At 42.4% G+C, this 24,402-nt stretch overlaps 1 protein-coding gene across 1 annotated transcript in view; it reads left to right on the plus strand.

Annotated features, from left to right (window-relative positions):
- Positions 1–24,402, plus strand: part of LOC124718942 (N-chimaerin) — a 44,506-nt gene that overhangs the window by 435 nt on the left and 19,669 nt on the right. The window contains exons 2-4 of the mRNA XM_047244607.1: positions 141–191; positions 2,143–2,341; positions 11,299–11,578. Coding sequence (XP_047100563.1) covers positions 141–191; positions 2,143–2,341; positions 11,299–11,578 — 530 coding nt within the window. The remainder of the gene's footprint in view (positions 1–140; positions 192–2,142; positions 2,342–11,298; positions 11,579–24,402) is intronic.

Consider the following 24,402-nt stretch of genomic DNA (forward strand, 5'->3'; position numbering starts at 1 on the left):
AGTACTGTTGTAAGTTACGTGCCAGGTTTGTTGTTGGTACACAATAAAACCTGATTCACTTTCACGATAACACTGAGTTTTCGCCATTTAAAATACTTTTACTGTTTCAGTACAGTACTCTTAACCGTGGTTTGTTTCAGGTGATGTAAATCAGGAGGGGTCGCCGATTAGACACGTTTGGAATCCAAATTGTAAGTGCACCTTCCTTCTTGTGAATGACAAGCATAGTTTGCAATATTAAAGATAAGTGTGTTATCAGTTACAGCGCTTAGTGCATGTAGCATCAATTGTGTGTTTACCAGTATTTATGTAATATTTTTCTCGTCAGTATGCATAAGATGGTTGTCGATAAACACATATTGCCTATTTTTTTATTGTAATAATTTTGTACCTTTATGTCTTTCATGCATCTTACTTGTTAATGATTTTCACCAGTCTGTATGTTCCTAATCTAAGGTGAATGCTGGGATAGGTATTCAAAATGACAAATGCCTATTTCCTCCCCAGCCATGTCCTGCATGAACTTCTAAATCAACCTCCTTTGTCATTTAAGGGAAGTGAACCCCAATCTTCTTTCTCTTGTTCTGTCCATTGCCAATGACATACTTTCCAAGTAGTTATCTAGTTAGACCCATCAATGACAATTGTGTTTTAACACGGTAATTGTTTTCATTGTTGGTAATGAATTATTTCAGTTGCATGAAATATAGGATAGGGTCAGCAGTCATTGCATTTAGTTATAGTTATCGTAAAGGTCATGTACAATGAAAACTTTACCCTAATCATTGAACTAATATTTATTTAACTTTTCTATTTAGCAGTGACCTGATTTCATGCAGCCATGCAGATTTAGATTTTCTACTGTTTACCTGAATCACATGAATCAGTATGATGTATTTGTAAAAACCATTCCTTATTTTATGCTTTATCCCTGGTCAATTCTAATACTGTTTATCTGTCACTTATCACTTCTCTCACCTATGAAAGTGTTTGTTTATGTGAAGAATGCTGAGTTTCGCTGTGAATCCACGTTAAACTTTAGCCCCCTCATAACTGTCTGGATAAGTTAATTCGAAGGTTGGAGGAAGTCAATGGCATACCACCTTCGACAGGACGGTGACTGCTTTTAACACTGTGGGTACAAGCCTTTGTGTACAACATGACATATCACAGATTTCAACAAATTCAGTTGTGCCAAAGCACAAATTGATTTCCATAGACCATGCACCTATGTGCTCAATGACTGTTTCGATGATTCATTGTTTGAGCATTTTCTTGTTGCAATTCAAGACAACTACCCTGCTGGAATTGACCATCCCTGTGCAGGCACCAGCTGAGAGTGGGGCCACAGAGCCAGGCTCTTCCCAAAAATGTCTTTGCACACTGAAAACCTGCTGTATATTAGACTAGCATATGACACATCATGCCTTTTCTTCCATGGGAAACCTACTATTGCTATGGCAGTGAACTGTATTGATTGTGCATTCCTACACATGTACACTGCGCATCTAATTCCACCCTTTCATCATGTATACTCCACGCAGAAGAAGTGAAAGAAAACTGTTATGTAGGGATGAAGGAACACATCATACGAAGTAGAGATTGAGAGACCAACCAGGACAAGGGCATGTCTGTGCACTAGTTTGTATGGGGTATTTTTGAAGATGAATGAAGATTTGTAAGTAGTTATGAAAAGTTTCAGTTCTGGCTCTGTTAAAAACATGTCTAATACTGACATTTAAATCATTTTTCTTGAAAGAAAGACACCTAACTACACTATAATTTTTTTTATTTTTATTTATTTTTTTTTATTTTTTTCCGTGAGAGCTATGGGTGCCACGGCCCTCCATTGCCCTTGAGTCATGATGCAACTAGCTTTGGGGTTTGTTAAAAAATGCCATGTACATTTCTTTACTGTGGTTTGAGTAAATCACATCAACAAATGCTGGAATGAAATTAATTTCTTCCTCAGTCTTGTCCATTTTCAGCTTGGGCTCTGTCTCTAATGATGCCATTGCCAACATGACATTAAACTCCAGCCTACCCGATGTCCTGTCATTCTCTTCTTTATTGTCGCAGAAGTTAAAGAAACCTGACTTGCTAAAATGTTACAAATTGATTTTGCTTACCTTCTTTTCACAGTGTATCGCTTGCAGCAGGAAGCACCTCGACCCATCATGGTGCCATGCTCGATTCCTGTGCACAGCCGACCCCAGTACTATGGTCGGGAGTACCATGGTGATATGTCACACACTGAGGCTGAAGCAATTGTAACAGAAGAGGGGGCATTCCTTGTACGGAGATCAAACAGAAATGGCGGCTGCTTCACCCTTACATTCAGGTAAAATTTATTGGAATATGGCCACTTCCATCAAATAGGCCTATATTTATGAAAAGCTGCTTTTAAAAAAATTAAAAAAAAAACAGAAAAAATTAAAGAAAGAGGTCTGTCTACAGAGTGTTTGAATAAGAAGACCAAGTTAAGAAGTCACTGCATGGTACAGAGTATTTTCAGAGGGATTTCATGAAAGGAGAAAAGTAACCATTCACTAATTACAAGGGGTGGCCAAAATTTGAAAACACCAAAAACACAACACATTACCACACCTAATAAGGTGTAGGAAAACCACTGACATTCAAAACAGCTTACAATCTGTAGTGCCTCGAGAATTTTGGTGTAAATTCTAGAGACACTCGGCTTTCCACCGTCTTGAACACCCGATATTTTAAGTACAAGGGTGTGAGAGTGGAGATGTGTCTGCCTCGCTGCCGGTTTCTGTGGGTGCAGGATGGACGTGTATCGGGAGAATACGGCAATAGTGACAGTCATTCGTTGCGGACAAGTGTTACCAGCGCGTGCCTGAGAAACTTGATATCCAGTCCGAGGAGCAAGCACGCTCTATTCCTTGACGGTGTAACGACTGTATTGTTGTGAACAAATGAATTATGTATTGAACTAAAGACTTTTACATTTGACTTTCAGGTGTTGGACTTGCTCGAAGCAAGAACTGGTTTTATAGTGGTTATTAAACCAAACATATTATAATTGTATTTGTTAGTTTCTAATGGTCCAAGATGGGGTTGACTCACGAGAGTTGAACGCTTGTTTGAATCTTGTGAAGTTGTTTTATTGGAGAGTACAGACTCATTTCAAGAGTAGAAAAGAAGCCTATTTTTAAATTCCCTTAACCAGCTAGAGTCTTTGGAGAAGAAGAGTTCGTGAAGATCGACGCAGCCGTCTGACCCAAGAAGATCAGCTGCACACAATACGTGAGTCAACTGCGAGAGACGTGTGTGTATCGCACGCTAGTATTACACTGTTAGTGTCATCTGAAGACCGCTAGAAGTCATCTCGGAATGGATAAATACAGGTCCTGTAATTTTTTTTTCCCAAGGGAATTTTATATCTTACTTTCTGAAAAATTCTGGCAGTTTCAGATAATGTTGATGGCAGTGGATTGTAATCGCACACCCTTCTCTCCAAAGTAGACCACCAAAGCTCATTAATGCCACAGTCTAACATAACAGTCGCGACACTCACTGCGAAAGTTGTTGCCGCTTGACAGATGGAGCGACACTAGCGCTCCAAGCGGCAGGTAAGATGAACGTCAGACGCGTCTTAAGCATAATGTTTGTTTGCATCCATTTCCTACGTAATTTCCGAATTATTCGAGTTATTTTCTTGCCTCCAATAGTTTGTGTAGTATCAGAAGGCATATATGTTTCTAAAAATGATTCTAAAATAAGCGCAAGTATGGACAAAAACCATGAATAGAGTGGCAAGCTACAACACATTCGTGAAGGAACACTTGTGACATTGGACAGAATTGCAGCTTATCATGTTGATATCAAAATAATATAAACACACAGATTCACATGTAAGAAGCACAGACATGTACTTCTACATGCAAAAGCGATCGACAGCTCGTTTATTGTTCCGTAGGCCTACTGTGTTTGTCATTGTCGCCTGTCGCCCTAAGTACGACCTTCATCTTTATATTATTCTAAGTGGGACAAGCACCTGCAAATAGTGGGAGACATATGCTGAAAACATTATAATGAGCTGATTACATTACATTTCATGAAAAACCAAATATTTGAATAATTTTCAAACAATCTGTCTGTAGGCATTTTCCTTCTCCCATAATAGTTTCGCTCGAAGTCCAGCGATCTGCACACTCTGACACTTCACACGCTTTTGTAAGACACGAACAGCTGCACTTAAGTTAACCACTTCATCGTCAAAGCTGGTCTGTGTTGATGATTCACGCGAATCTGGCACTGATACATGGAGAGTTGAACTGGCTGCTTCTGTGTCATAGGACTGTTTTACAGCTTTAGATTGACTGTCGAATCTTTCTGGCAGTTTCCTCTTCATCGTCAGCTGAGGTGGATTATTTGGAATGTCAAACTGTGTGGGTACTGCATTCCACAAGAGTTTGTTAATGTCTGCGTTCATGAACTGGTTTTGTTCGAAATGTAGCGAACAAAACCTAATATTATACAGGTAAACTGGGTCTTTCTTCATAATGTCTTCTCGTCTGCTATTAACTAGCCATTCTCTGCTCCTAAAACGAAACGGGCATCATTTATACACATACAGTTTGCAAGTGAATCCTGACGATACAGTTTAGTAACATGATGGTATTTACCTCTCTGGATACTTAGGAAACCCAAAAAAGACAGCTGTGATGTCTTCTTCCTGTTGCTGCTGCAATTTATTGCGCTACAAACGCTCCCGATGGTAAAAACCATTGTATAAATCAAAATAAACAATCACTATTCACTTTCACGATCACGCCGAACTCACAGTTCAACCTACCGGCCGCTTGGGGCGCTGCTGGCGCTGAAGGCAACAAAATCGAGGCGAAGTGTCGCGACTGTTATGTTAGACTGTGTTAATACTGAGATCTGGTGACTGGTGGCCAGAGGAGGTGCGGAATTCCGTCCTCATTCTCACAGAATCAGTCCTGGACAATGAAACCTGTGGGAACTGGGATCTTGTCGTCCCGGACAGTGTTGCTATTGGTGAGCAAAGATTGTACCAGGGAACGGGCCAAATTAGTCACATAATCCTGGGCAGTGATGCGACCTTGCAGAGTAACCGTGAGGCCCACTGGAAACCACAATATGGCTGCCTAAATCGTCACCAAATCCCCAGCTGTCGTTCACTCTTGGGAAATAAACTTGGTCAGAAGTTGGAAAGAATGTGAAACTGGACTCGTCTGAGAAAGTGACATTTTTCAATTGCTTAATAGTCCAGGTGCTTCTTGGAACGGTGGCCTATTCATTTAATATTAAAAGACTATGACCAAGGTGTGGACGGGGCCAAGGAATTGACATATCAGACATGATTTAACACATAAATAATTTATTCTTAACATACAATACATAACACCAACTACGTAAATCCTGCTTCGATGCTTACAATTGCCCAAAATGGGAGGGCCACCACTTTCGAATTGGAAAGGCTTTAATTTAAGAAACTAAAACACCTATTATAATTTTTAAAAATAATAATAACACAACACATAAGTAAGCGCTAAGTGAACGCACTCTTAAATCTTTAATTATTAATCACAAAGCGTGGGTTTACCACATTTAAATTCTCATTGCAATATAAAACATAAATACATGAATTCACAACACAGCGTGGCTTCAAAATTTCTACCTGGACAACCTATGGTCCTAAAACTTTCGTATTGCATTCCAGTCAATCACATTAATAACTTATAAACACAGTTGGTAAAATACAAACGTTTGCACTATAATCAATTTTAATAATCCACAATCACTCAAAAACCAACATCAGAAGTTCGATACGGAGCATGTAAGCCTGTTTATACAATCTTTCGGTCCAAAATAGGCACGAGGGCCGCCATAACAGAAGTGCGCTAGTTGCTTTTAGGATAGATGCTTCCATTAGCTTAATCACTGAGCAGATATTCACTTAAGCAACAGGTAAGATAGTTAATGCAAATAGAAGGTATTTCTAAAGGTTTTTTTTTTCCTTCCTCCCTTTTAACAAGGGGGTTTTAGTAAGGTGGAAATTACACTTTGAGGAGCCGCAATAGCAATCTAGCGTGCACGCCTTCACGAGAACACCATGCCACTACACACGTACTGACCTAGCCGTGCATCCTAACATTAATAACACAGTTCCATATTCCTGACACCCAAATAGTCGGGATCAATACAAAACCAAAAATCCCAAGAGTGCAAGATCCAGCATAGCTTCAGAACATATCTTACTTCATGTGGTTGCCTTCACAAATACAGATATCGAAATGAAAACAAGAACGTATAACAACATTCCCTAATCAGCACAATGTTCTTCTTTAGGTCCCGGTAGCGCTAGACAATGCTGACATGCCAATGTTAACAAACCTCTAAGGCAACACCCTCCAACTGACAAGCCAAAATGTGACCCCTAATCAGCTCCGTGACAGGACTCAAACCCCCAACGACTGTCAGTGCAACTCACTTAGAATAAATACAGCGCAAATAGTATGGCAGACACACATACCCAGGGATGAACAGAACACTAGACTGAACTAGAATTAAACTTAATAATACAGCACTAGATCTTGGGAGACAAGGAACTAACTCCCCACCCGAAATTCTGCAACCACAGGGCAGGAGGATGAACTACCAAAACATAGAAGTGCAAACGTACACAAATAACTACCAAAATACGCCACTACACCAGTTAGCAACAATGCGTGGAGGAATCTGCATTGTCAGAATTGCACCAGTGAACAGAACAGAGGATTGCCACAAGGCGGGAAAGGCGACTGGATGAACTCAATCCCAAAGGACGATCAACTTGAAACATTCACACTTAACTTCTTTTTTCCTTCCCTCGGCGCACTTCATCCTTTGCCCGGGACTGCTGTGCACAATTCTGAACTGTCCCCAGTCATCCCGGCAGACACCGACCCAGCCGAACTGCTCCCGGACTCAAACCCTCGCCGGACGGCGGCTCCACCGCCCCACGATGGTTACTGTTTGTTTGCCTTCGTCGACACAGGCGACGATTAGACTGCCATCCGCCTCCCGCGGACAACCAGTGAAGAGCGGACAGAGGGGCCCAACCGGGCCGGCGTTCCTCCACGAGTAGAAGTGCGTGTTCGATAACCACCAGTACGCGGAAGGTAGGATGTCGACATCACCAGAGCAGACACGAAGGCCACTGCGCGACAACCTCCTCCAGCGTGACCGCGCTCACCTATAAATAGTACGGGCCAAAGAGTCTGCTGCAGTAAACACGTGAGCCGGTCGTGTTACCAATCTACGGTTTCTAAGTACACCAAAGACGGAACTCGCAATCAATAATGGGTACACTACGGGCGGGAGTTCAAACGAAAGAACTTCATAAAAGAGCAACCCTGAACAACCGCGGAAAAACGAAATAGAAGTGAAACAATAAAAGACAGCTAGAGCCCGATCGCGCCCAAACACTGTCAATTACCAAAAATATTGGCTCCGCACGATGCTCAGGAAACGAGCCGTGGAAAGATGGAAGTACACACGGCTCACTTCTGCACCACATTTTCCTGTTAGGGGCATTTGCACCACTGATTAATTGTTTTGGAATACCGGCTCACCCTGCAATTCCCTGCTTACGGAGCTCCCTTCGTGTTGTGACAGTCAGTTGTGCAGTGACTTTTGCAACTGTTGTCCTTTTCTGTCACGATCCTCTTCGGTGATGAACCGTCACAGTCACTCGGCACAGTTTCGTCCGAGTTGTGACTTGCGACTGCTGTTTTCCCGCTTACGTTGTACATGGTTCAAATCTTCAATACAGTGACTCTTGGAACACAGAACACTTCAGCTCCCTCGGTCACAGAAGCACCAACTGTACGAGCACCGACAGTGTGCCCACATTCGAATACACGCATCTCCTAGATAATGCATCGTAACTACAGAGTACACTGTTCAGACGACGACTGACAGTCACAACGTGTTGAGGACATTGCACAGGTGCCGGCTTGTTTTCAAATACAACAGTGCAACCTGCAGGCTTGGCTGGCATTTGCTTTTCTTTTCAAGCGTGCATTTGTTGCTGTGTTTCAGTATTTTTGTCTACCACTATTAACTGAGCCACTGAACTCTAGACTGACGTACAAACAAGATCAAAAACATGTTTCTTGGAGTTTTTCCAGCAAACAGAATTTCCATCAGTTTTTGGACTTCTACCAGGGACGGCAAAACTACTTAATTAGAACCATTTGATGTAATAAGTCACTGTATATTACTGTGTTACACAGTTTTAATTAAGTCACAGACTCACCTCGATGGCTGTGAGCTTAACAGCCGACATATTGGAAGAAGAAATATTACTGTCCTAGATGGGTGCACGGAAGATCGGATAAGATCAGAAATGTTGCTGAAGTTTTGGTTCTGGCTTGATTCAATTCAGGTGTGGGGTTGAAGATTATACTTTTAAAAAAGACGGGAATTTTTGTAGGTGGAAAATTTTTTGTGGATACGATTGAAAACCGCGTCCTTGTGGGTTTTGTTGGCAAAGGGATTTATATGGGGTGGCGTAGATATTGTTGCATAGTGGTGTTCAGAGGTAGGAGTAGGACCAAAACCAGCTTATTTGGTTTCAGCACATTTGTACCAGAATACTTAGATTTACAGCAATTTTAAAAAATGTCATACGACAAAAAAGTTTAGACATTGTTGTGTTGTGTTACATAAGACTGTAGATTCTAGCACGTGATTTCAGTTACTGTGATTTTTGCCCTTGTATCGCCCAGTTGATTTTCGTGTGTTGTTTTAGCTCAGCACTGGACTCTCCTTTTTTGTGAGTACTGGTATGTTGTGTGAAACTGCATTACTTACATTAGACGAAACTTCAACATTTCTCTGTTAAAATACACCCCATTGGTTACCTTGTAGCTGCTGATACATGTTAATATAGACAGTACAAGAACACACATAGAAACATTAGTGACACGTCTGCAGAAGGCATCTTGTCAATTTCTGTGATGTTAGGAGTTGGCCTTAAAATATTCATTCCATTGTCAAACAGCTGTGGTACTTTCAGAGGAAGGTTTGAAAAGTTTTAGAACCAGATGACTCCCAGATGACTCACCTTAACGAGAAAAGGAAATATCAATACAAAAAAAGAGTGTCAGGTGCACTGAACATAAACTTCAAATATCCACATTTGTCAGGAATGGTAGTATCTTTCAATTGCCAATTACCATATTTCCTGTAGTGACCTTATGATAAAATTCTATTGAATTCACCACTCTTCAGCAGTACAAGATTGGTAGCAAGCACTTGATTGACACTGAAGCAGATATTTTAGACTGAAAATTCTTTTTTTCTTTCACCTAAATTGTCACATATTAAAAGTCATTGTGGTGTTACTTAATTTATGCTTTGATTATAACATAAAACTTGCTTGAACTTTTGTGTTCTGTGTTACTAATCATTGTACTTGTATTTGGTCAGTCAACTGTCTCTGATTCAAGTTCTTACTTTCAATTTCCTTTTTTGAAACTGCTCCTAACATTTGTAACATTTGTCAAAAGTCAGAACCGTGTTTTATTTGGTCATATAAATTGTAAACTGGATTGAGCGACGGGTTTTCATTACAAAGTGTAGCTCGGTAGATCCGGTAACAATGGCAGCACTGATTTCAGCCACGTTAAATTTTCAGCTATTATCAGTTTTCTGCTTCGGGCTTGCAAGTAGAAAATAAACATTATGTAAAGATTTCTTTTGTGAGTTATTGATTGGTAAGATAATGAAATATCTTCAAGACTTGAGAGGGAACCATCTGCACCTCCAGGTAAAACTATGAGTTCAGAGAGGAAAAAGGTAAGTTCGAGGGTAAATGAGATGAAAACTTTGGACGTTCCATAATATTTCAAAAAGTTGTGTAATGGTTGGTAGGTGGCAGTCGTGTTCTTTGAGGTTCAGAAAGTGGCAGACAGGTGGCAGAGTAATGTTACAGCTCAGGAGAAGGCAGCAGCATCTACAACAAGGTGCCTACCCCGCCGTCAATATGTGTGGCAATTGAGCAGCCGTCTCTGATCCTTTTTTTGTGTAAATCGTAGAATGACAGCACAGTACGGTGCTTTGTGTTTGCTGTTGCAGCTAGCGTACAAGTGGAGTAGCAACTTTAGAAGTTACGTAACTTCTGTGAAGAGTGCCCCGAGACCAGGACAGGATCACCGCGTAGTGTCGGACAAGAACATTGCGTTACTGGAGGAGCTCGTAAAGGAGAACACACGGAACTCCGAACAAAATAGCCACATTTTTGAAGATTATTATTGGTTTGGCGCAGAATATTCTTCACGGTGTACCGCACTTCAGTAGGGTGTCTACAAGATTGATGACATCATCAGTCAACCGGCGAATTGAAAGACCATCGCTTGATGCCTGTGAAGAACTTTTGCATTGTTTTGACATCGAAGGTGACACATTTCCGGGAAAAATCATGACAGGTGATAAAACTCCGGTCCACTGTCACTAACCAGGAACGAAAAAGTCGAGTGAGGAATGGCGCCTCACCTCATTGTCGAAACCAGAAAAATTCTGCGCTCAGCCATCTGCTGGAAAAGTTGTGCTCATTCTCTTCTAAGGCGGAAATGGAATAATTTGAGACTATTCAGGGAATTAAATTGTAAAGTCTGGTACATCCTCCTAATTCACCAGCCCTCACTTCAGATTTTCATCTGTTCGGTGCACTCAAAGAAGCAGTGGATGGCAGGCATTTTCAGAAGTGACGAAGAGATGTAAACCACCATGCACGACTGGCTACACACTCAAATAAAAGAATTCTTTCATCATCACACCTATGCACTTCCAAAGTGGTGGAATATGTGCATTCAACGTTAGGGAGAGTATGTCAAAAAACGATGTGGAAGATTTTTGTTCATTGTTACAATTAGAAGTATTAGAGTACTTTTAAGATTTTCATATGAATTCATCATTGTATATCTATTAAAGTGTGAAGTTGGAGCTCTGCATCTGGTTATGTTTGTGGAGTCTGGTATACTTGTCAAATAAACATTACATAGGTCTCAACCTATATGAGGAGTCACTGTGGACTGTATTTTAAGGGAAAGGTTTATGAATGCCCTACCTAAAGTTGTACAAAGTATGTCAGTGTTGGTAAAACAGGCTTGGAAAAATCCCTGGCATTTGGTTCTCAAAAAAATTTTGTAGTAATTTGTCGTGTTATGCCTTTCAGCAAGTGTTTTTTCCTAATATATATGCAGATTTTTTATATTTTTCGAAGGATATAGGTTCATAACACTTGTGAATGCTCTACAGGTTTGGTGGCAAGCTGAAGCATTACAAACTGTACTATGACGGGCAGCACTACGTGCTGGACAAGCGATTCGACACAGTACACGACCTCGTAGCCGATGGCCTGGTAACACTCTACATAGAGACACATGCCCGTTCCTACATAGAGCTGATGGACAGCATCAGTTGTTATGAGACTTCGCCATATGTGACACTCAATAAGCTGAAGAGAAGGGCTGTAATTGGCTGTAATGTCTCACTGCTGCAAGCTGAGAGGGAAGCTTCGCAGATTTCTGGTTCAGATGTAAGATCTTAATAAATTCGTAGCTCTTTATTTCTACATATTCTAATACACACACTATATCTCAAGAAATTGTTTGTTCTACTTGTGTCAGTATTTTTTATTCTATCTAGTAGTACTAAGCTATTTGCTCAAGGATCATTTTTCATACATATGATCTGTCAGTTGACTTTAGGTAAGACATATGTCACACATACGGATATACAGGGCATTTTACAATTCATGTTACACATTTCTAGAGGCTGTAGACGGGACTTAGTAGATCAAGTTTTACATAAGAACCCATGTCCGGAACTGTCATCGGACAACGCTATAGATCGCTGTAGTTGTAAGTGCCAGTGCCTGAATGTGCGTGTATATACCGGGTGATTCTGTGATGATGATACAAACTGTCAAGGATGATAGAGAAGGATAAATGTATCAATTTAAGGTAAGTGTCGCTGTACCAGAAACGAATGAGTCAAAGCCTATAAGCAGAAACTGTTCTGATACCTCTGACCATGGAATACATATACCGGTACTGTTGTTGCTTAGATTGTTGGGTAGGCAACTTTCAGAGGTGGTAGCATGGACCAAAACAGGAAAAAAAGTCTAGTAAATGTGTGCTCTAAAATGGGTATCTTAATGAGCTAGGGGCAATAAAGGAGATGTGTTTCGTACAAGTGAAGATGAACAAGTGCTCATGGACCTCAGGTATGCATTTTAGAGCCCCTGTTTACTAGACATTTTTTCTTGTCATGGTCCATACTACCACCTCTGAAAGTTGCATACGCTACGTTATTAGCAGTGTTACCAGTACACGTATTCCACTGTCAGAGGTATCCAAATTATTTTTGCTTGTAACTTTCGACTCATTAATTTCCAGATTAGGGACCCTTACCTCAAATTGATGCATTTATCCGTCTCCATCATCCTTGAAAGTTTGTAATATCATCACGGAATTGCCCTGTATATACATATGTTCACAGGCAGCAGCGACTATAACTTTGACGCTTTGTAGTGTCATCAGATGACGTTTCCAGGTGTGGACTCCTATTTAAAAGTTGATCTTCTGCATCCTCTCTACAACCTCTAAAAGTGTGTGTGACATGAATTGGGAAACACCACTGTATGTATACACGGGGTGCTCTAAAATTCTCCTAACAAACTTCTAGGACATAGAGAGAGGATTGAGTATTCAGTATTTTGAACTGGAACCTATGCCCGGAACTGTACTATTTCTGTGCCACATCTAGTTAAAAATTTATAATTAATTTATTAGTTGTGATCCAGTACATCAGTGTTACAATCCACTCATTAATACTCATTGACAGCATGATGCAGTATGGTATCTCCCAATGTGGGTGTGCAGCATCTCCTTTGAACACCACAGTCATGCCTGCTGACAGTGAAGGTACTCCTTTCTCGAAGCCGTCGCGTAATTGTGGTGAAAATGGTACGCGATGGAGTCAGACGTCATGGATAATGGTCTCAATAAACGTGACGAGCAGCTGTTCCATTACCGTGAGCTTCACTGTACAGAAGGGTCGTGTCGCCGTATTCTGCAACTGCATACTCAGCCTTGTTGCTCCGACACTAGCAGACGCGTGAATGAAGGTCAAACCGGGTCAGAGAATTCGAATTAGATCGTACGTAAGCATCTCCGACTGTGACTACTCGTTGCATACCTACCTAGCAAACATGTTTTCGAATGGCTGCAGCACAGAAATGGTATGTTTCTGTTCATGGGTTCCAGTTCTAAGTATTGTCGGCTCAGTCCCTTCTACAAGTCCTAGAAGTTCGAAAGGGGAATTTTAGGGCACCCTGTATACGCAAGTGATTAATGGGCGAGTGTACATTGCTTTGAGACAGTATGCATATTCAGGGATGAGTATGGACATATCTGATTGTATTTGGTCAACATTACACTAAAGTGAAATGCAGAAAGGTGAGGAGCCCAACGTGTTCTGTGCACACACAATGAGAGAACTCTTCTTGCACAGTCTAACAAAATTTGCTGTGTATCACTCCTGATACTCATAAAGTGCATTTCCCCTTCCTCCTCCTCCCCCTCCCCCCCCCCTCGCAACCACCACCACCACCACCACCACTCCTCACACTGGTAGTTGCAATTACATGTTTGCAGTGTGCAATTAGTCAATCTGGAGAAGTAGTGCTCATCATGTATTTATTGTAGTGCCTAGTGTCAATAGAAAAATGACTTTCCTGTTAGTAGTAAAATGTTTCGGAACTGGTGTAATGTATGCTTACTCGATAGAAGGATGTCAAATTAATCCAGTGGGCTGTTCTACTCGTATTTAAGGATGTATAGTAATGGAGATAGCAAAACTTGCAGAATAACCTGCAGGTATTGAGCAGCACTGTTATGTGAGTGGAAAGAGGATGATGATGTTATGTAGGTGTGCTGGAGTGGAGGAATGTGTGATGAAGAAAGGAGAAGACTGAACAGAGTGGGGAGAGAAATGTAGTGGGCACACAAGAAAAGACATAGCTTTACTTCTGAAACAGACTACATGAAGGTGGTAGTAGTGGTGGTGATGCATAGATGATCTTTATTCATGTTGAAACATCTTACGTAGATTTAGAGGACAGACTTTTAATGACTTTTTCTGGTTGTTGTAGCCATGTCTGAAGTTTTAGGCACTCCACCACTAATCTGGCAAGCAAAGTTGTGAACATGCACACTTGTGCACTAGAGCAGCCCTCCAGCTTCTGAATTTTTCATTCTTTTTCAGAAGCCGTACCTGTGGAAGGTTGACAGCACTCTTTTCTATCAGCACAGAAGAAGACTATATAATTTGAAAGCCAAAGAATCAGTCTGGTTCTTTTATTCTGACTATCTCCCTTCCGAAGCTCCTTTTTTTGGGTGAGTGGAGGCTCTCTTTCCTCATTTAGCTAAGCGTGATAGTCAGATTTTTGAAAACGATGTGTGTTTACTCCACTAAAATCCTTGCAGGTCCATATTCTCTGGTACCTACACTGGAATTTAACACAGTGACTTCCTTAAAGTTTCCTAAGCCCCAAGTGGTCTTTGGTCTTTGGGGAATCTTGTTGTATGCCACATAACTCAGTAATTTGGCACTGCTTGCCTCAATTAGTGTTTGTCATTCTATTCAATGCCAGTAGCTGAACTTGTGTGACAACTCATAAGCCTGAGCAACACATGAGCCTGATCTCTTCTGTATCTAATTTTAAAAAAATATGAACTCTTTTTCCCTATTGTGACAAGTCCTGTCACAGGGAGCTTCTGTTTCTTTATATTATTTTCATATAATTTTTAATTACATATGTGCTTGCAGCAATTTTGTAAGGTACGGTTGACACACATTTGTTATTGTGAAAGAAATGTCCGAAGATCTTCACCTTATATCTCATTTTTGACATGCGCTGCGCCCGGGGGGCAGGGAGAGAGACTATATATGCTGGTAAGCCAAAACATTAGGACCATCTGCTTTCAGAATTACGAATTCTGAACGTCTGTAATGAAAATCACATACAGCAACCATAGTGAGTCATATGGTTAGAAACAGTTTTTATTTTATTGCAGAAACTGATTGTTCAGAACAAGTGATTGGAAAAATGTGCATAGAACAATGCCCACTCATACCCATCTCACTAAGCCATACCCAGGTACATCACCAGGAAACTTCTCACTGTTCATTTCTTTCCGTGAAGGATTTGAACTGTCCCTGTGTTTTTGCATTTGAGAAGATGTATCTGACAGTTTTTAGAACTTCCTGCATAACATGTAGATATAGAAAATATTGTGACACAGTATGTTCTCTGTGGCTAATACATTAGGAAGGTATGAAATTAGAATACGATATGTCAGAATTTAAAGTCCCCAATGAACCCCTTTTTTTACCTGTTTCAGTTATTGCACTGTTTTTAGATATACAGTTTCTTCACGGGAATTGTAGTAGATAGTGTCGGAAGTTCCATTACGGAGATGTTTAGCAAACTCAAGTGGCAGACTCTGCAAGAGAGGCGCTCTGCATCGCGGTGTAGCTTGCTCGCCAGGTTTCGAGAGGATGCGTTTCTGGATGAGATATCGAATATATTGCTTCCCCCTACTTATACCTCCCGAGGAGATCACGAATGTAAGATTAGAAAGATTCGAGCGCACATGGAGGCTTTCCGACAGTCATTCTTCCCGCAAACCATATGCAACTGGAACAGAAAAGGGAGGTAATGCCAGTGGCACATAAAGTGCTCTCCGCCACACACCGTTTGGTGGCTTGCGGAGTATAAATGTAGATGTAGATGTGTGTTTCCCCTAAAACACTTTCTAGACATTTTTGTTTCCCGAAGGGCATTGAATCTTTCCCTAAAACATCATCCCGCTATTTTTAACCTTCCCCCAGTTGGAAGCAGCATACTATTGGAGATGCTAGCAATCATGGCGGATTTTCTCGCAATGAGCCAATCGTCTTCACAGTCAGTGGCTACGAAACGTAAAGAGAATGGGGCTAACGATTCAAAGACCCTCCCAGCTGCACCACGGTTCCTCGTCGTTTCACGTACTGAAGACGGTCAGTCGTTCGCTACAGTAAATCTGTTTACTATTCAGAAAGTTGTTGATGCAATTTCTGGCCCTGTGAAATCCCACTCTCGTTTATGCAGTGGCACTTTGCTTTTGGAGACTGCTTCAGATTCTGAAGCACAAAAAGTGCTTGCAGCTTCGCTCCTCTGTGGCTATCCTGTTTGTGTCGAGGTCCATTGAATGCTGAATTCTTCCCACGGAGCTATTTATTGTAGGCTGCTGATGGCCTGACTGAGGCAGAAATCTGAACGTACCTCTCTTATCAGGGTGTCATCGCAGTCCATTTAGTGATGAAAAAAGTAGATACCTCCTTAGTGTCCTTAAGTACTCCCTTTCTCACTTTTAATAGAGTGGTTCTTTTGTCAAAGATCAAAGCAGGTTATGAAGTTATCACAGTCTGGCTGTGTATTCCAGACCCAATGAGCTGCTACCAGTGTCATCGTTACAACCACATTCAGGGATCTTGTCGACACCCAGCCAAATGTGTAACCTGTGGTAGGGATGCTCACGAGGACGATTGTCCACTTGCTCCTCCCCATTGCATCAATTGCAATGGCGAGCATGCCGCCTCCTTCCGCAGTTGTCCCATTTATCTCGATGAGCGGGCTGTCTTGGAGATCCTGGTGAAGGAAAAAGTGCCTTACCTGATCACTCACAAGTTGTTCGCTATTAGGAAACACTGCATTCTACCATCTGGTACTTATATTACTGTTCTTGCTACATCCCACTCCATGAAGGACATGGCCACGCAGAAATGCGACCTCAAATTTAGCACCACTGTTGTGAAATTGCCCAGTGTCATGGTAGTGTCCCTGTCTCCTCCAGCTGTGCAACACACCACCAAACTTTTGCCTCACAGGGCGAAGTCACCATCTGCGCATCACCCCTTTCGGGTTCTGTCAGAACCTGTCAGAGAGTTGTCCTCTTGGCTGATCTTAATCAACTCGACCTCTTCTGCCGTAACATTGGAGCACCCACATTCCGACTCCTCGCACACCTATTTCCATTTGGACCTATCCCTCTGCATTGCCCAGCTTGTCATTGTCTTGAGTAGTCCATTCTCTCTGACACATACTTGAGGATCATTTCCTGTGCACTACTTTTTTGCTGACTCCTGTCCCACCTACGTGCACACCCAAACGGCAGCTTACTTAGGCTGACTGGTGACTTTACTCCTCCCTTACAACCTTCGATGAACAACATTTCGCCAGTTGTGATGACCAGGGAGACTACGACACAAACGTTATCCTTACTGCAATGGAACATCCCTTCCCTCACACTTCCTCGTTACCACACCGTGTCTTGGTCCCTTGGTAGACTGAGGTGTGCTGCGTCGCAATACGTGCGTGGAGTTGTGCTCGCCACATTTTTAACCATCACCCTACGATGGCAAACCGCATTCTTTATAAACAGTTGCCTCCACAGTGTCTTTGCCTTCTTTGGGGTAGCAAAAAAGCTAGCTGGATTTCATTCACTAGTTCCCTTTTAACAGTTCCACTCCCTCTTCCATTGTGTGGGCCAACCTCCGACAGCTCCCTGGGACCGAGATCCATTTCCCAATTTCCAGCCTGAAAGTAGCAGATGTCACCCTGCCTTCCTCCATTGGAAACGAGCGGAGGGGGGCTCACGTGGTACCCTTTGTTTTCAGAATCGTGAGTGCTACAATGCTGCCTTTACTACGAGGGAGCTAGATCGTGTTCCCGCCTTCATCCCGATCCTCTGCCCCAGGGCCGGACGATGTTCACATTCGGATGTTGTAGCACCTCTCTTTTGCAGGCAAGTACTTTCTGCTTCATACGTACAACCACATCTGGACAGAGGGCACGTTTCCCAGACGCTGGCATGAAGCCACTGACATACTCATACCTAAGTCCGGTAAGGACAAACACCTTCTTTCTAGCTACTGCCCCATATCTCTCACCAGCTATGTTTGCAAGGTGATGGAATGTACGATTCATGGCCAGCTGCTACAGTGCCTCAAGTCTCGCCATTTACTTACCGCTGCACAGTGTGGATTTCGAGTGCACCATTCTGCAGTTGACCATCTTGTTACTTTGTCCGCCCATGTCATGAATGGTTTTCAGCAGAAATCCCAGACTATGGCCGCGTTTTCGGAGAAAGCCTATGACACTTGCCGGAGAACTGGTATCCTCCGTACTCTCTACACGTGGGTCTTCCGTGGCCACCTGCGCCATTTCCTTCAGGAATTTTTAAAAGACTAAGGTTTCAAGGTATGTGTGGGTTCTGCTTTGTCAGACACCTTTATACAGGAAATCAGTGTGCCTCAGGGTTCTGTCCTGAGTGTCATTCTTTCTGCTATCACCATTAACCCTGTAACGGCCTGTTTCCCACTGTGCATCTTCGGCTCCCCTATTGTTGACGATTTTGCCATCTATTGCCATTCTGCAAGGAGCTGTCTCATTGAGTTGCACCCTCAGTGGTGTCTCAGTTGTCTTTACTTGTAGAGCATTGACAGTGGCTTTCGTTTTTCCTCTGATAAAACCATTTGTATGAATTTCTGGTGGCACAATTGGTTTCTTCCTCCACCTTTACATCTTGGGCCTGTTCTTCCATTCATTGAAACTACAAAATTCCCGCGGTTCGTACTCCATAGGAAACTTTCTTGGTCCTCCCTACGTGTCTTAACCTGGCAGCCTGCTGTACGTGGTCCGTCAATGTCCTACGTGCCCTCAATGGTACTTCCCAGGGAACAGATCGAATGACCTTCCTCTCTTTCTACCGGTCCCGTGGCTGTTTGAAACTAAAGAATGGGTGTTTCATTTATGCATTTGCACATCCGTCCCTCTTAACGCTGTCCCAGTACTATCCACCATCGTGGCATCCATTTACACTAGCCCGATTGAGAGTCTGTTCGTAGAAGCTGCTGAACTACCGCTGTGAATTTCTCCTCAGCAGATATGCGTGTGGTTTGTTTGCCATGCGTGGCCACCTATCTCACACCTTCTTCTTCGACGACTTCTGTGATCGCCAGTATGGGGCGCGTCCCTCTTCTCTGTTACCTTACGTAGTTCGCTTTCGGCTCTTGCTCCTTCAGATTAACTTTGTGCTACGTGCGACTTTCCCGGTGGGTATAAACCCTTCATCACCTCGCCTTCGTGCGGCAGCCTGTGTTCACCTCAGCTTTCACTCATTTCCTAAGGACACCACTCCAGCCTCACTCTGTCGCCTCCAGTTTCACGATCTTCACACTGAACTTAGGCAATAGTACCTTTGTGTACACTGTGATAGCTCTCGGTCTGACCGTGGTGTTAGGTGCGCCTCCATCATTGGCAGCGACATTTTTTGGTATTGGCTTCTGGAATACTGCTCGATATTTATAGCAGAGCTCTTTGCCCTGTAGCAGGCCATGCTGTACATCCAGCAACACTGGCTATTCAATTGCATCATCTGCTCAGACTCTTTCTGTGTCCTTCAAAGCCTCTGTGTACTGTACTCCTTCCCTCAGCGCGACAGATCCAGGAAAGCTGTCATTTGCTCACGCTTGATGGAGCCATTGTGATGTTTGTGTGAGTTCCCGGTCGTGTCGGTCTGACAGGAAATGAGGTCAGTGACGCTGCTGCTGAGGATGCAGTCCTCGTACCTCAACCTGTTAGTTTTTGCATTCCCTCCGACACCCTCTGTGTTGCCGTCTGTTAGAAGGTGGTATCACTTTGTCGTCGTCACTGATCCTCCCTTCACGAGAACGAGCTCCGGGTTTTTAAGTCTCTTCCAGCAACTCCGACGACTTCCTCTCGGCTGTATCGCTGCGAGGAGATCATTTTAGCTAGGTCGTGTATCGGGCACTGTCTTTTTAGCAATTGCCATTTGTTAAGTGGTGCTCCCCCACCGCCTTGTGCACATTGCACTCAACTTTTGACAGTCCGTCATTTCCTGATGGAATACCCTTTTTATAACTGCTTACATTCTTGTTTGTGTTTGCCGTCTGAGTTATTAGCCGTTTTACCGAACGATTTGCGAGCAGTCGACCTCGTTTTACTTTTTATTTGTAATAGCAATATGGTGAAGACCATTTAATTATCAGTTCTGACCTCCATTTCTGTATGGCATATTTTATAGACCTTTCTCCATGTCCCTGTTTTTAGCTGTCTTCTCTTCCGTCGATTAGAATTGTCGTGTAGTTGTTTTTAACTTGTCTCGTTGTCTTCATGTTTTACAATTTTGACACAGGTGCATATGACCGTAGTTGTTTTTGCACCCTAAAACAAAACAATACAATACAGGGACCAATAATGCTGGTTGTGAATGGTGCCTGAGTTTTCATCTCATCATTTTCCGAATGTGTTCAATTGGAGACAGATCTGGTTATTTAGCATGCCAAGGAAATATGTTGACACTCTGTAGAGCATGTTGGGTTACAACAGCAGTATTTGGGTAAGTATCAACCTTTAGGAAAACACTCCTTGGAATGCTGTACACGAATGACAGCACAACACGTCAAACCATGAGATTGACATATAAATTTTCTGTCAGTGTGTGAAAGACAACCAAGAGAGTCATATGAAATCACATGCCAGACCATAACTCCACGTTTGGGTACAGTGTGTCTAGAGAATGCAGACATGTTGGTTACAGGCTCTCAGCCTACCATCTCCTAACTGACACACCGCCATCATTGGCACTGAGGCAGAACCAGCTATCATCAGAAAACACCAGAGACCTCCACCCTGTCCTCCAAAAAGCTCTCTCTTGACACCACTGAAGTTGCAAATGGTAGTTGTTTGGGGTCAGTGGAATGGACGCTACAGGATGTGCGGCTCAGAGCTGTCCTTCATGTTACTAATTTGTAAAAGTCCATTGTGTCACTGTGGTGCCAAACACTGCTCAAATTGCTGCTGCAGATGCAGTACGGTGCGCCAGAGCCGTACACCAAATATGATGCTCTTCTTTCTCAATAGTGCCGTGTGGCCATCCAGAGTCACCTTCCAGTGACCACCGCTGCCAGGAGTCGTGTACAGTGGCTGCATTCCTGCCGAGTCTTTTTGCAGTATCGCAGGCGGAACATCCGGCTTCTCGTAGCTCTATTACACGACCTCATTCAAACTCGATGAAGTGTCGATGTGGCATTCTTGATGAATGTCGACTCACCGTGTCTAATCTCAAATGTAACCAATGCACGTGACTGTTAGAGTGTGTATTTAAAGCAAACGTGGTTTGCTTCATCATTCTGGCACTACTAGCGCCATGCTTATGTGACTGATGTGAAATCTGGAAAACATTATCTTTCAGGTGACCAGGTCATTGTCTGGAATAAAGACAAACTGATCCTGCTGTAATGTGAAATTATTTTTTCATTTTCTGTTTTATAATTACAGGCCCCCCCCCCCATGAACCATGGACCTTGCCGTTGGTGGGGAGGCTTGCGTGCCTCAGCGATACAGATAGCCATACCGTAGGTGCAACCACAACGGAGGGGTATCTGTTGAGAGGCCAGACAAACGTGTGGTTCCTGAAGAGGGGCAGCAGCCTTTTCAGTAGTTGCAAGGGCAACAGTCTGGATGATTGACTGATCTGGCCTTGTAACAATAACCAAAACGGCCTTGCTGTGCTGGTACTGCGAACGGCTGAAAGCAAGGGGAAACTACAGCCGTAATTTTTCCCGAGGGCATGCAGCTTTACTGTATGATTACATGATGATGGCGTCCTCTTGGGTAAAATATTCCGGAGGTAAAATAGTCCCCCATTCGGATCTCCGGGCGGGGACTACTCAAGAGGACGTCGTTATCAGGAGAAAGAAAACTGGCGTTCTACGGATCGGAGCGTGGAATGTCAGATCCCTTAATCGGGCAGGTAGGTTAGAAAATTTAAAAAGGGAAATGGATAGGTTGAAGTTAGATATAGTGGGAATTAGTGAAGTTCGGTGGCAGGAGGAACAAGACTTCTGGTCAGGTGACTACAGGGTTATAAACACAAAATCAAATAGGGGTAATGCAGGAGTAGGTTTAATAATGAATAGGAAAATAGGAATGCGGGTAAGCTACTACAAACAGCATAGTGAACGCATTATTGTGGCCAAGATAGATACGAAGCCCACGCCTACTACAGTAGTACAAGTTTATATGCCAACTAGCTCTGCAGATGACGAAGAAATTGAAGAAATGTATGATGAAATAAAAGAAATTATTCAGGTAGTGAAGGGAGACGAAAATTTAATAGTAATGAGTGACTGGAATTCGTCAGTAGGAAAAGGGAGAGAAGGAAACATAGTAGGTGAATATGGATTGGGGGACAGAAATGAAAGAGGAAGCCGCCTGGTCGAATTTTGCACAGAGCACAACATAATCATAACTAACACTTGGTTTAAGAATCATGAAAGAAGGTTGTATACATGGAAGAACCCTGGAGATACTAAAAGGTATCAGATAGATTATATAATGGTAAGACAGAGATTTAGGAACCAGGTTTTAAATTGTAAGACATTTCCAGGGGCAGATGTGGACTCTGACCACAATCTATTGGTTATGACCTGTAGATTAAAACTGAAGAAACTGCAAAAAGGTGGGAATTTAAGGAGATGGGACCTGGATAAACTAAAAGAACCAGAGGTTGTACAGAGATTCAGGGAGAGCATAAGGGAGCAATTGACAGGAATGGGGGAAATAAATACAGTAGAAGAAGAATGGGTAGCTTTGAGGGATGAAGTAGTGAAGGCAGCAGAGGATCAAGTAGGTAAAAAGACTAGGGCTAGTAGAAATCCTTGGGTAACAGAAGAAATATTGAATTTAATTGATGAAAGGAGAAAATATAAAAATGCAGTAAGTGAAACAGGCAAAAAGGAATACAAACGTCTCAAAAATGAGATCGACAGGAAGTGCAAAATGGCTAAGCAGGGATGGCTAGAGGACAAATGTAAGGATGTAGAGGCCTATCTCACTAGGGGTAAGATAGATACCGCCTACAGGAAAATTAAAGAGACCTTTGGAGATAAGAGAACGACTTGTATGAATATCAAGAGCTCAGATGGAAACCCAGTTCTAAGCAAAGAAGGGAAAGCAGAAAGGTGGAAGGAGTATATAGAGGGTCTATACAAGGGCTATGTACTTGAGGACAATATTATGGAAATGGAAGAGGATGTAGATGAAGATGAAATGGGAGATATGATACTGCGTGAAGAGTTTGACAGAGCACTGAAAGACCTGAGTCGAAACAAGGCCCCCGGAGTAGACAATATTCCATTGGAACTACTGACGGCCGTGGGAGAGCCAGTCCTGACAAAACTCTACCATCTGGTGAGCAAGATGTATGAAACAGGCGAAATACCCTCAGACTTCAAGAAGAATATAATAATTCCAATCCCAAAGAAAGCAGATGTTGACAGATGTGAAAATTACCGAACTATCAGCTTAATAAGTCACAGCTGCAAAATACTAACACGAATTCTTTACAGACGAATGGAAAAACTAGTAGAAGCCAACCTCGGGGAAGATCAGTTTGGATTCCGTAGAAACACTGGAACACGTGAGGCAATACTGACCTTACGACTTACCTTAGAAGAAAGATTAAGGAAAGGTAAACCTACGTTTCTAGCATTTGTAGACTTAGAGAAAGCTTTTGACAATGTTGACTGGAATACTCTCTTTCAAATTCTAAAGGTGGCAGGGGTAAAATACAGGGAGCGAAAGGCTATTTACAATTTGTACAGAAACCAGATGGCAGTTATAAGAGTCGAGGGACATGAAAGGGAAGCAGTGGTTGGGAAGGGAGTAAGACAGGGTTGTAGCCTCTCCCCGATGTTGTTCAATCTGTATATTGAGCAAGCTGTAAAGGAAACAGAAGAAAAATTCGGAGTAGGTATTAAAATTCATGGAGAAGAAATAAAAACTTTGAGGTTCGCCGATGACATTGTAATTCTGTCAGAGACAGCAAAGGACTTGGAAGAGCAGTTGAATGGAATGGACAGTGTCTTGAAAGGAGGATATAAGATGAACATCAACAAAAGCAAAACAAGGATAATGGAATGTAGTCTAATCAAGTCGGGTGATGCTGAGGGAATTAGATTAGGAAATGAGGCACTTAAAGTAGTAAAGGAGTTTTGCTATTTGGGGAACAAAATAACTGATGATGGTCGAAGTAGAGAGGATATAAAATGTAGGCTGGCAATGGCAAGGAAAGCGTTTCTGAAGAAGAGAAATTTGTTAACATCGAGTATAGATTTAAGTGTCAGGAAGTCATTTCTGAAAGTATTCGTATGGAGCGTAGCCATGTATGGAAGTGAAACATGGACGATAAATAGTTTGGACAAGAAGAGAATAGAAGCTTTCGAAAT

Source organism: Schistocerca piceifrons, chromosome 10, assembly GCF_021461385.2.
Source record: "Schistocerca piceifrons isolate TAMUIC-IGC-003096 chromosome 10, iqSchPice1.1, whole genome shotgun sequence".
NCBI lineage: Eukaryota > Metazoa > Arthropoda > Insecta > Orthoptera > Acrididae > Schistocerca > Schistocerca piceifrons.